We start from the raw sequence: 12,599 nt of genomic DNA, 5'->3' as shown, positions 1-12,599 counted from the left end.
TTTTTTGACTTACTATGGCTACTAAAACACATATGACTTGCAATTATATTTCTATTGGACAGCACTGCTCTATACTGTTTAAAAGATAAAGCATCCCTTTCTTCCTCTAGTATTCTTTCATTTACTTCCATAGACGCAGTTCTAAAAATTCTAATTTAAACAACTACCTCATAAGAATTCGGGTCATCAAATATTCTTTCAAAGACTTCTTCTGCTTCTTTAAAATTGCCATTTTCCATACAAACAGCTATAGCCTAAAAGACAGGATGACAAATACACATCTTAGATTATTTTTTAAAAATGTAAAGTTGCTGTTTAATATTGAAGTAAGTCTTGTTACGTCTAAACTACTTCACTATCTTTTCAAAGATGAAAACTGTGGTTTGAAAAAGATGTAAACATTTTTCATTGGCCCCTTGCATATTTTATTTGCTAGTAAATGCCCAGCTTTCTAGATCTTTTGAATTTAGGCCAATTAAAAGCAGACATTAATAAACAAATTAGGAGCTACATTATGTACATTTAAGACCCACCTAAATATTAATTTTAGCAAAAGGAAAATGAGGGAGGAGGTTGATGGTGTTCATGACAGGAGGATATTTAAAATTAGCTAGTTAGGATCCCTGAAAAATCTCTAATAGAAACCTAGGAAGCCAGATGATTCTGAATGATCATTTGATAAACTGGCCTGATACTGTGGTAAAATAGGGACCAATCATTACCATCTGGGTAGGTCTGTAAACTTTGACAAGCTATTTAACCTCCTGTGCCTGTTTTTTGTATGTCAAATGGTGGAGATATAAGCACCTACTTGTAGGGCTGCTATAAGAATTGAAGTTCTACATGAAAAGTGCTTAGAATACTACCTGACAAATAGTAATGTATTACATGTTTGCTATGTATTTACAGTAACCTACTCAACTTTATCTTAGTATATTAATGATGGTCTCCTTCTCTAGAAACCCCCAAAACAGACATAACAAAACTCTCTGTCCCAGGCTGAAATTCTTAAAAGTAGCAGTCATATTTCTGCCCATTCTCCTCCAGTTTAATTCTACTGGACAGTCACCATACTAACAATAATTAATTTTTGGGAAGGTGGGACATCACCTGGATTTTCTCTTCTACCCAACGATAAAATAATTTTCTAAAAATGAAGACAAATTTATTTAACTAGAACAATCCTTAGTATTTGCTCTGCCCATTAGCAAAATATACTTTCCCTGCTATTTTATCTTTGGATGACTTTTTAAGCTTCTCACTCTTTAATAGGTTACTCCTTAAATTTCCTCTACAAGATTAAAATTTTACATTATCTTATTTACAAAAATCCACTGATTTCTTACTGAATACTTATTTTTTTCATATTTGTAATCTTGAATAGAAATTGGGAGAGCACAAAGCACTGGTTTTTGAAAGTTGCTTTGTGATCTTTAAGTCAATGCAGTATATTTTCTTACGTGGGGGCAATACATACTTAAGTAGCAAACATTAAGTCCTAGTTATTAGAGCATGCATCAAGACTATAAACCAAAGATCAATTTACTAAAGAGAATGATTATATTAAGTTTTACTTTGAATTTACCGCCCAACTTCTATTAAGTGGCCCTTAGTTTCTTTAGATGTAATATGTTTATTTTCTAGCAAAATAATAATAATGCAGTACACATACATACCTGAATTTTAATTAAATTCTGTATTTCTTCATGAAGCTTGTCATGTTCTGTTTCCATTGAAGCCCAAATCATCAGGGCTGATTCCAAGGGTGTAATTTGTTCATCAGTTTCAAATTGTGCATCTTTTAAAACCAGAACAAAGATAAGTAACTTAGGAAGCTAAGTAAAACCTTACTTTGTCAGTTTTTTATGAATTAATTTCTTTAAATATTTACTGAGTATATACTATGTACCAGGCACTATTACTGTATCCAACAGGTCAGCCAAGTGATTTTTCAAGTTAATTTCCTTTTCCTTCTTTGAAAAATTAGAAGGAGCAAGCAATTTCAATGTTAGTAGCTTCAACAATTTCTACTTTATTTCCTATTGTCTTCTCCTAATTGTTTCTCCAATATTTTAAACATAAAAATATATTAATTCATATACAAAGTCTCTCTATATTTCAGGCCCTGTGTCAGATATTTAGGATATGACCAGGAAGAAAAAGACAGTTCCTGCCCTTATGAAATTCATATGCCAGCTATGAAAAAAGACAAATCAATGTGATTGGTACTTTACCAAATTTATTATGCTGGTGTTCTCAATCCTACCTATGCCTCGAAATCATCTGAGGAGCTTTTAGAAAAATACAGATGCCTAGACCCGTCCTTTAGAGATTGATTTAATTAGTACAAGGTAGAGCCCCATGTATTTGTATTTTCCAAAAACTCTCTAGGAGGATCTAGTGTATCTGAGAAATAGAAGATTAGCTCTATGAAAGGATACCGGAAAGAATCCTTTATGAAAAAAAAAAAAAAAAAAAGAAAAAAAAGAATCCTTTATGAAAGAGAAACCATCCAAATTGGGACATTTAGGATAAATAGGAGATAACTAAGTGAAGAGGATAAGGAGGGGAAGGAGAACATTTCAGGAAGGCAGCAACAGAACATAAAGTAGAGGAGGACAAAAGATATTCACACTCATAGTCAACACATATTAAGGTATGTTAGGCACTAAACTAAGTGCCTAAGGTGCAGTAGCTCCATTATCCACACGATTTCTTTAAAAGAGTATATAATATATAACATTATCAACCTTGTCTTATAAAGTAGGACCTGAGTCTTAGGTCACATAGCTAGCAAGTAGCAGAAGTGGACACCAGAACCCTTAAAAACCACAACTGTGTCTCAGAAACAAGTTATTCCTGTGTTTCAGGAATAACAGGATGCCTGGTAAGTCTAGAGTACATGCTGGAAAGCATGAAATATGAAAATGCAAAGGCAGATTGCCTAATCCTTCTTCATTTCACATTGGTTTTTCTTTTAAAACCTCATTTAAATATTTGCATTTCCTATTCTTTTTGGACATTATCTAACCCATCTCATTAATCTGTTGCCCTCTTATAAATGTGAGATATAGAAAACCAATGTGTCTATGTTAGACCTTTAGAATGTTTTTAGTAGACTTTCACTTTCAGGTAGAATGTAGGACACTGCAGTAGGCCAACACTCTCATTACATGTAGAACAAAGTAGGGTAAGTTGCAAAATCATATTGCTAAAGACATGGGATAGTGGTGGAAGCAAGAGAACTAGATGAACTACATTTCCAGGGGTGAGGTGAGTGGATGATTTGTAGCTTTTCTTCCCTGGCTTTGTTTGCTTATAAGGATGAGAATTCAGTGTATTCCAGGCAGGGAGATTTTACTGGGGTAAGGTAAACAAAGGCTTTTAGTGGTTTCCTTGGGGCTAGCTTGGTGGACTAGAAATTAGGAGAACTGAAAACACATGGTTGGTTTTTGCCTCAGGACTCTTGCTGAATTCTGGAGCACTGCAGAAAGCTGAAGTGGAAAGGAAGGAAGTCTCCCACAGTCCTCAGATCGAGTCCTATATCAGGCTCCTTGCTCAGCAGAGTCTGCTTCTCCCTTTGCCTGCCACTCCCCCTGCTTGTACTCCTCTCTCTCTGGCAAATAAAGAAAATCTTAAAAAAAAAAAAAAGTATAAAATATATCTGAGATTTCAAAGACTCTGCAAAAAAAGGGGTAAAATATCTCATTAACACGTTTTTTTTTTCATTAACACGTTTTATACTGATTTTATGTTGATATATAGTTTAGAAATATTGGGATAAGTAAGATACTGCTAAAATTAATTCTACCTATTTCTTTTAAATTATATATATAGCTCACATATTTCTACTAGGCAGTGCTGCTATTGAGCAACCACTTTATTAAAAAAAAAAAAAGCAAGAGTTACGCATAACTGAAAATCCAACATGCAAATTAAAATAAAATTTAGCTGCCTCACTTGAGTCCATTATGCTGAGCTATATTGATTCTTGATAATTGACATGGGTCTATTATGTCTAAGATATACCTAAAAGGGGATCCTGGTGAATTTCAAGATCAATGGGGTCACACACAAAAATTTGCATTTCTTTACAGAAAGAAAGGACAGGTTGAGGGATCCCTGGGTGGCACAGCGGTTTGGTGCCTGCCTTTGGCCCAGGGCGGAATCCTGGAGACCGGGGATCAAATCCCACGTCGGGCTCCCGGTGCATGGAGCCTGCTTCTCCCTTTGCCTGTGTCTCTGCCTCTCTCTCTCTCTCTTTCTCTGTGTGACTATCATAAATTTTAAAAAAAAAAGAAAGGACAGGTTGGGGGACAGGTTCGGGGACAGGTTGTAGGGGAAAAAAGTAAGATTCACTGAACAATTGCTAATATATGAAACAAAGTTGGCATTTCAGAATATGTTGTCATATTTAATTTACAAAACAACTGTTAACAACCACACTAGCTTATTGTCTACATGGTCAAGAATTCTACAATTATGTCTACATTAAGACGGTTTTCTTCTTTAGCTACAGGCCCAGACTACCTATAATTCTGTCTCCCTAACATTTACTCTGCTTCTAATCCTATTCACTTACAGGCCCAGCTTCACTACTAAAATGGAGCATACTATGTAAGCCAGAACTAGATAGTGAGGGCCATGAGAGTGGTACTAACATATTGGGATTTTATGTAACACAACAGGATTATAAGTAAGCAGCTCATGTTAAGTACCACCTACCACCTGGTACTGTTGGGAAAGCATTTCATAAATTGTAAAAGCCAACATAAATATGTAATTATTTGCGACAAAAGGTCCTTGAAATGACCATGTTGTGGGGCAGCCCAGGTGGCTCAGCGGTTTACCATCATCTTCAGCCCAAGGCCTAATCCTAGAGACCTGGGATCGAGTCCCATGTCGGGCTCCCTGCGTGGAGCCTGCTTCTCCCTCTGCCTATGTCTGTCTGTCTGTCTCTCTCTCATGAATAAATAAATAAAATCTTAAAAAAAAATGACCATGTTGTAAGTATCAGCCATTTCTAATAAACTGAAGCAGTCTTGGGCAGCCCTGGTGGCGCAGTGGTTTAGCGCCACCTGCAGCCTGGGGTGTGATCCTGGAGGCCTGGGATCGAGTCCCACGTCGGGCTACCTGCATGGAGCCTGCTTCTCCCTCTGCCTGTGTCTCTGCCTCTCTCTCTCTGTGTCTGTCATAAATAAATAAAACCTGCTAAATAAATAAATAAACTGAAGCAGTCTTGCCTGTTACAATCTAAAACAACCTGTGGCGATAAAGGAGGGATATTATACCTACAAATCATATTTGCCTATCTAAAGAAGGGCTGAAATCCAGTTCAAATAAGAGGTGTCAATTATCATAGTTGCTAGTAAAAAAATATATATATGATAGTAAAAGAGTCACCACCAAGTTACCATAGTCAAATTTGAAACTCTCCAAGACTGTTCATGAAGTGTGGCTCCTCAGTAACAGTGTTAGAATCACTGGGGAAGTTACTAGAAATATAAATTCCAGGGCCCTTCTCATCCAACCTATTACATCAGGAATTCATGATGGGGAATTCTGTGTTTGTGTGTGTGTGTTTTGAACGAGTTCTCTAATAATCCTGAAAAAAACTAAATTTGACAACCAGTGCTCCAAAAGGATTAGAACTATATTTCTTTTACTTTGCTTTAGATATGCTTCTGTAGATGTACATGCCAAATACATTGTGCCAACTCTCAAAAACAAGTAATAACTCCCATCTGTTTCTTCTCATCATTTTACCTTTAGACATAGATTGAAATATTTCCAAAGTAAGATAAAAACATATTTACCGAGGGATTTTCCTGCAGCGATTCTTGTCAAAAATTGACATATGTATATAGTTCTCAGTTGATAAGCTGTTAGACTGGACAGTCCGTGAATAATAGCTGAAGAAGAAAAACATGAATTTTATTAAAACATTTTTATAAAATATTTTTTTTCTTTATTTATTTATGATAGTCAGAGAGAGAGAGAGAGAGAGAGAGAGAGAGAGAGAGGCAGAGACACAGGCAGAGGGAGAAGCAGGCTCCATGCACCGGAAGCCCGATGTGGGATTCGATCCTGGGTCTCCAGGATCGCGCCCTGGGCCAAAGGCCGGCACCCAACCACTGCACCACCCAGGGATCCCAAAACATTTTTTTTTAAAAAGCCAAACTTGACCCAGCAGTGCCTCTGTGTGGTTGGTTAATAGGTTACAAAACAAGAAAAAACTGTCACAAACTGAGAGCTGTATGCTTTTATTTACGGGCAATTTTTTTTTTAAATGAGAAAAATAGCAATGAACACGTCTTGCAAAATAAAAACAGATTTTCATATGCAGATAACATTTAATAGTACTTCCACAGGTAGCACTCTATACTAACAAAAGGGGCGATTTGTTAGTATAGATTCAAACTATAAAACGTGTCAAATCATTAGCTGGAAGCTTATGTCTTAAAACCTCTAATACTATAGGAATATTTTATATTTTGGTCAAGGTTCCAGTTAAGTGAGTCTGTTAAGTTGACAAAGATCTTAAAAATATATTTATTGGGGCAAGATGGCCGCAACAGGGATGGCCCGGTGGTGTTGGGGGTGGGGGGTGGGGCTAGATACTAGGCCCCGTGCCTTTCCTGTGAGCTCTGAGGATCAAGTGGGCTCACAGCCCAATCTGACAAACACGTTGGCTTTTCTCAATGTGGGCACACTGAAATAAAGCCTCTGCCCCAACAGGCAACTCCAGCATACCACAGGCCTGACCTGGAAGCTCCTGGAGGGCTGCAGTGTAAGCACCAGTTGGAGGTATGAGGCCAGTCAAGCTGGTCCTGCTGTCCCTGACAGGTGTGACGCTGAGCACCCTATGGGCCCAGGGAGGCAAGGCCTCCCTCAGGGCAGCCATCTCTGCTGGTTGCTCTGCCAAGCAGAGGCTCTGGTAGCAGCTGTCAGTGGGCATGTCAGATCTGCCATGCTGGCTGGTGGAAGAGTTTGTGTTGGCTGAAAAAGGTGCTCCATGTTCTAATTCCCAGGCTAAAACCACCTCAGGTGGAGTTCCTCAGAGTATGTGGAGAAAATCATGTGCAGTTCATCTAAGAGGAATGTTCAAAAGCTGCTGCTCAGCTCTAATGTAACAACACTTGTTCTGGAAATTTGAAGAGGCTACTGAGAGCATGGTTTTGTTCATTTGTGACAGTTGGACAGAAAAGCTCTGGAAAAATCCTGGAAGCAAATCAAGTCCCTGTAGAGGTCTTTTATGCTTTGATAAAGGTGTTAGGGACAGTACCTCAGATGTAGACAGTACAATGAATGGGCTCATGCTCCTCATTCTTGGGACTTGTGGTCATCCCCTTCTCTGTCTCCTGTCTAGATCATTACCAAGCAAAATAAAAGAGAATGGTTCCCTTTCCTATTGTAACTTGATTTGGGACAGGAAGTCATGGAGCCAGACATGGAAAAGGGATGGCAACCTTAGGCCCCAGTTTACCAACTACCTATATCTTCCCCTTCTGCTACTGATTTAAAACTTTCAGGATACAATTTCAGCAAAAAAAGTTTACTTCTCAGTCAGAACCTGTTTCTCCACAACCCTAACTTCAAAGAAGAAAAACTGCAGATGTATAAAAACAAATTTATTAATATTAATTTCCCAAATATTTGAATGCCCGCCCAGATATTATGAGTATAATGGTGCATAAGCCATAATCGTAGGCCTCAGTGTGTTTATTATTACTATGTAGTTAACAAAAGACAAATGATTAAACAGTAAAAAAACATGGAGAAAACTGAAAAACTACAGAATGCTGTGATGCATGTAACAAACCTTTAGAGCGTGTTTTAGTAGCTAGCTGGAGAAGTTGGAAAGCTTCTCTGAGGAAATCATGTTTAAAGACCTGAAGGTATGACTGTTATACTTCACCCAGGGCTTGGTTGGTATGTATTACAAACATTAAATCAACTAGCAAAACCAAAAGCAGTCATCCTGCAGCTACCAAGGAAATAAATATTTTTTGTATGTATTTCCTCAATTCTAAACTAGCATAATCTTATGTTATTCTAGAGATTATTCAGACGAAATATAGCCACAATTTAAACAGGATTCAGAGAGAATAGAAAAGTTATATAAAATTTAAACAATTCATTCAATACTTACTAAACATCTACTGCTACCCAATGTCAGGGACTAATAAGACAGCCAGCCCCTGCCCCTCAGGAAGGTTTTAGTTTGAGAAGACATAACTCAAAATTTATGTCAGTTATTATTTAAAATTTTAATGCCACCAAGGTTAAGTATGGTATAGAAGCAAAACAAAAGGACCTGCGCCATCCTAGAGAAGAAAGTCAGGCCTCCATCTTCACTTCACTCTATGTTCAATTTAGTCCACTATGCAATAACTACAAATACCCTACATAGCACTGCCCTGCTTTTTCCTCACCTGTAACAAAACACTGATGACAAAAAACACATTAGGGACATCAAATGACTAGCTTTAATAGCAACTGTATTTAAGCACTGATAATACAAGGCACTATTCTAAGCACTTTACACCAGTGGTTTTCAACTAGGGATGAATTTGTCCCCTAGGGACATATGGCAGTGCTGAAGACAATTCTGATCATCATGAGTAGAAGGGGTGTGCCCCTAGCATTTAGTAATTGAGGTCAGGGATGCTGCCAAACATTCTACAATGTACAGGAGAACCTCCACCTTCATGCCTACACAACCCCTGCCCCCACCATGCATTCACAGAAGAATTACATGGTTCAAATGTCAGTAGTGCTGAGGCTGAGAAACTTTGCTCTATACCTGAGAAACAGCTCTGTGAGATAGATACTACATCACCATTTTACAGATGAGGAAATCGAGGTACCAAGAAGTTAGTAACGTGCTTCAGGCCTTACAGCTAGAAAGTAGCAGAGCCAGGAATCATACTCAGACCATTTATTCTGGGGCCCACACTCTTAATCACTAGCTTTACACTGCTTCCCATGGAGAAAGAGAGGTTAGGAATACAGTCTAGAAAAGGCATTATCTGAGGTAAGGGAGATGCGTGAGAACAATTCTGAGTCAGAATGAAAGAGCTAGGGCAGCCCGGGTGGCTCAGCAGTTTAGTGCTGCCTTCAGCCCAGGGTGCGATCCTGGAGACCCGGGATCATCCCATTTTGGGCTCCCTGCATGGAGCCTGCTTCTTCCTCTGCCTGTGTCTCTGCCTCTCTGTCTCTCATGAATAAATAAATAAAATCTTTAAAAAATAAAAAAACAGTTTACTCTTCTCTGGGTTTCTGTGCCCTTAACCTTAAAATAATAGAGGTAACCTAGATTATTCTTTGGGGCTTGATCTAGAACCTCAAAAGGAGTCTTTATTTTTCAGAAAGGTAATTCTGTAAATTAACAGAATTACTATGAAGATATTAGTCCTATATACCCTCCACCCAGTTCCCCCTATTAGTATGGTATATATTACATTAATGAGCCAACATTAATAATGTTTAAAGTTCTTAGTTTTCCTTAGTTTTTACTTAACTTCCTTTTTCTGCTTGCAAATCCCACCCAGGACACATTACATTTACTTATCATGTTTCTTTAGGTGTCTCTTGGCTATGAAAGTTTCTGACTTTCCTTGGTTTTGATGACCTTGGCAGTTTGTATTGGGATTTGTCTGCTGTTTTCCTTACAATTTGACTGGGGTTAATGGGTTTTGAGAATATCAGAGTTCCATTTCAACACATCATATCAAGTATAGATACTACCAAATGTCACTGTTCTTGTTGACCTTGATTACATAGGCATGAAGTAGTGCTTGCTAAATTTCTTGAATGTAAAGTTTTCCTCCCTCCAATTCCATACTGTAGTCTTCAGAATAGTCACCATGCACAGTACACTTAAGGAGTGGGGTGTTATACTTCACCTCCTTGTGAAGGAGTGGAGTGTTATACCTCACCTCCTTAAGGTGAAGGAGTGGGGTGTTATACTTCACCTCCTTGAGGATATAGCAGCTACATAAATTACCGGGGATTCTTCTGCATGAGATTGTTTTTTCCTGCCATTTATTTTTTCCATCTTTATTTACATCAATATGTATGGACTCATAATTATTTTACCTTTGGACTCTAATCCAAACTATTTTCTTGCTTGAGTTGCTCTGGCCATTGCAAGCTCTGCAGTTGCTTCTGTGTCCCTTTGTGTTGCCACCATTGTGAGTTTTTCTGTTTGGGGGTTTGGTTTTTAAGTACTCCCTTACTTTCTGGCACAAGATGCTCCAGGTTCATCTTGCATATTTCCTGTCCAAGAATCAAGCCATTTTTCCAAAGAGCTATTGTTCCCTTTATTAAGGAATGGTATTAGAGACCAAGACTGGAGTGCTAGGTTGCTACGTAGGGTTCCATTGCTTCTGTGCCCTTTCATCTAACAGAACAAAGAAATATATGAGCATATACTAACCTGTGCCTAGATATGTATAGAAATACATATGCAACGACTGTTAAAACCACTGGCCCAAAATGGTCTTTCAGGCTGAGTCCCCAATCTGGGGCTTAACACCAAATCTAACTGTCCTTTCAACCTCCCCCAGAAATACAGTCTTAACCTGTTGGTGAGGAATTTTGTGACTGGAGCCAAAGAGCCAGCCAAATGTCCCCTCTCCATCCCCCAAAGGAAGATGAGGTAATCTACATAATGAACTCATATCGGGATTTAACGTTTTCATAAATATTAATTAACCACGGCATCTGTGGTATCTGATACAGGTGGAGGGCCGGTTCTTGAGCTGGAAGATAAGGCACAGACGTGGTCACAATCCTTTTCATCTACCAATACTTGAGGCCGCTAGATTAGCCCACTCTGTAAACTAAGATCACTTACCTAAGGAATGGGCTTACTATGAAGATGAAATGTGTCAATATAGTTTTCTGAAGTATTTAATTTTATATTAAATAGAGCATTTTTCTGTCATCATTGAAAAAGCCAGGCCAAGTCCCTCTTTCTCTAAGGGGTCTGTATCTTTGTCTCAGTTACAGACTGTGGTGTCTTAGGTAGGAAATGTCACTGACAGTTACTTTTATCCCGCAGCTGAGACTGTGCAGGCATGCCAAAGGAGATCTAAAAACGTCACAAATTAATAGAAAACCCCGATTCTTGGGTCCCTTGGAGGCCCATCGGTTTGGTGCCTGCCTTCAGCCCAGGGCGTGATCCTGGAGTCCCGGGATAGAGTCCCACGTCGGGCTCCCCGCATGGCGCCTGACTCTCCCTCAGCCTGTGTCTCTGCCTCTCTATATGTGTCTCTCATGAATAAATGAATAAAATCTTAAAAAAAAAAATACATGCATGCATGCATGCCATCCCAGAAATACCTGAGTTGAAAAAAAAAAAAATACAACGCCAGAAAAGAAAAAAGATGCGGCAATTTCACACATTTTTTTTTAAGATTTTATTTGTTTATAAATAAAAGAGAGAGAGAGACAGAGAGGGAGGCAGAGGCACAGGCCGAGGGAGAAGCAGGCTCCATGCAGGGAGCCCGACGTGGGACTCGACCCCGGGTCCCCAGGATCACGCCCTGGACCGAAGGCGGCGCTGAACCGCTGAGCCACCCGGGCTGCCCGATTTCACACATTTTCACTCACCAAATCCTGTTATCAATTCCAAACGGGAGTCTTACTCTTTTTACTGAAGAGAAAAAAATTAGAATGAGAAAACCTGAGAGGCTGAAATCAGGCGGATGCGCGATTGGAACCAACAACGTTCATTTAACCCGGAGCCTCGGAGCCTCGGTCCCGCGGGTCGGCCCCCGCCCCCGCCCCCGCCCCCGCCGGGGCCGCAGCGCCGCAAGCCCGGCGCGCCCAGCACTCACCCTCGGCGCTGTCGCGGGCCCGGTGGAAGTCCTCGGAGCGGCCGTCGCGGAAGGCCCGGCAGAGCGACAGGCAGAGGAAGTCGAGCATCCAGCCGGCAGCTACCGCCTCGGCCTCGGCCACCGCGCCCGCGTCCTCTTCTTCCTCAGGGTCCCCCACCTGCACCTGGTATTCGAGCAGCTCCTGGCACTCAAACTGCTCCTGGTCATCTCTCGGCGTTTCTGCCGTCGCCTCTTCTGGGGGCGCCGCGTCCTCCCCGTCCGCACAGCCCCGCGGGCTCGGGGCCGCCGAGGGAGCGCTTTCCGCCATGTTGGTCGCTCGCGCGGGCCCGGCCCCTCCGCACGGTGCCCGCGAAGGTCTCTTCCGCCGGTGAGGAACCACCAATCACGCTGCTCGGATGGGCGAGCGACTCGAGCCTTGCTTCTGATTGGCCGAGCCTTGCTCCCGCCCCTGGATGTTGAATTCCCCGCCACGCTGGGGCGGGTTCTTGTTGGTAAACGGGCGGCCGCTACCCCGGGGAGGGAGGGGCCGCCTCGCGCTCCTGTAAAACGCGGGGGGACGGGAATGGCAACACGGTTAGTTCAAATAGAAAAGCGTTTTATCCGTGGTATACTTCAAAAAGGTATGTTATTTAAAAGAAAACAAAACAAAACAAAAAAACACCACTTAGGTTATTAGAACCTGTCCCCGTTTTTCAGGGATAACGCTTTAGACGCTAGGATTCCCCAACCCAAACCCTTCCAGCGGACTTACGT

The 12,599-nt window shown here is 40.6% G+C and overlaps 1 protein-coding gene across 3 annotated transcripts in view; it reads right to left on the bottom strand.

Annotated features, from left to right (window-relative positions):
- The window catches only part of TERF1 (telomeric repeat binding factor 1), a 37,162-nt gene extending 24,958 nt beyond the window's left edge, over positions 1-12,204 (bottom strand). The window contains exons 1-4 of one of the 3 annotated variants that reach the window (XM_025477995.3): positions 11,847-12,204; positions 5,817-5,912; positions 1,677-1,798; positions 168-254 (exon numbers count right to left, since the gene is read on the bottom strand). In XM_025477995.3, the coding sequence (XP_025333780.1) occupies positions 168-254; positions 1,677-1,798; positions 5,817-5,912; positions 11,847-12,153 (612 nt within the window). In that variant the 5' untranslated portion in view covers positions 12,154-12,204. The remainder of the gene's footprint in view (positions 1-167; positions 255-1,676; positions 1,799-5,816; positions 5,913-11,846) is intronic. The other 2 variants (XM_025477997.3, XM_049103691.1) reach the window with 2 other exon arrangements.
- Between the last annotated feature and the right edge of the window lie 395 nt (positions 12,205-12,599).

This window comes from Canis lupus, chromosome 29 (assembly GCF_003254725.2).
Source record: "Canis lupus dingo isolate Sandy chromosome 29, ASM325472v2, whole genome shotgun sequence".
NCBI classification, from domain to species: domain Eukaryota; kingdom Metazoa; phylum Chordata; class Mammalia; order Carnivora; family Canidae; genus Canis; species Canis lupus.
The sequence above is the reverse complement of the archived record's forward strand: the minus strand, read 5'-3'. Positions and strand labels throughout refer to the sequence as shown.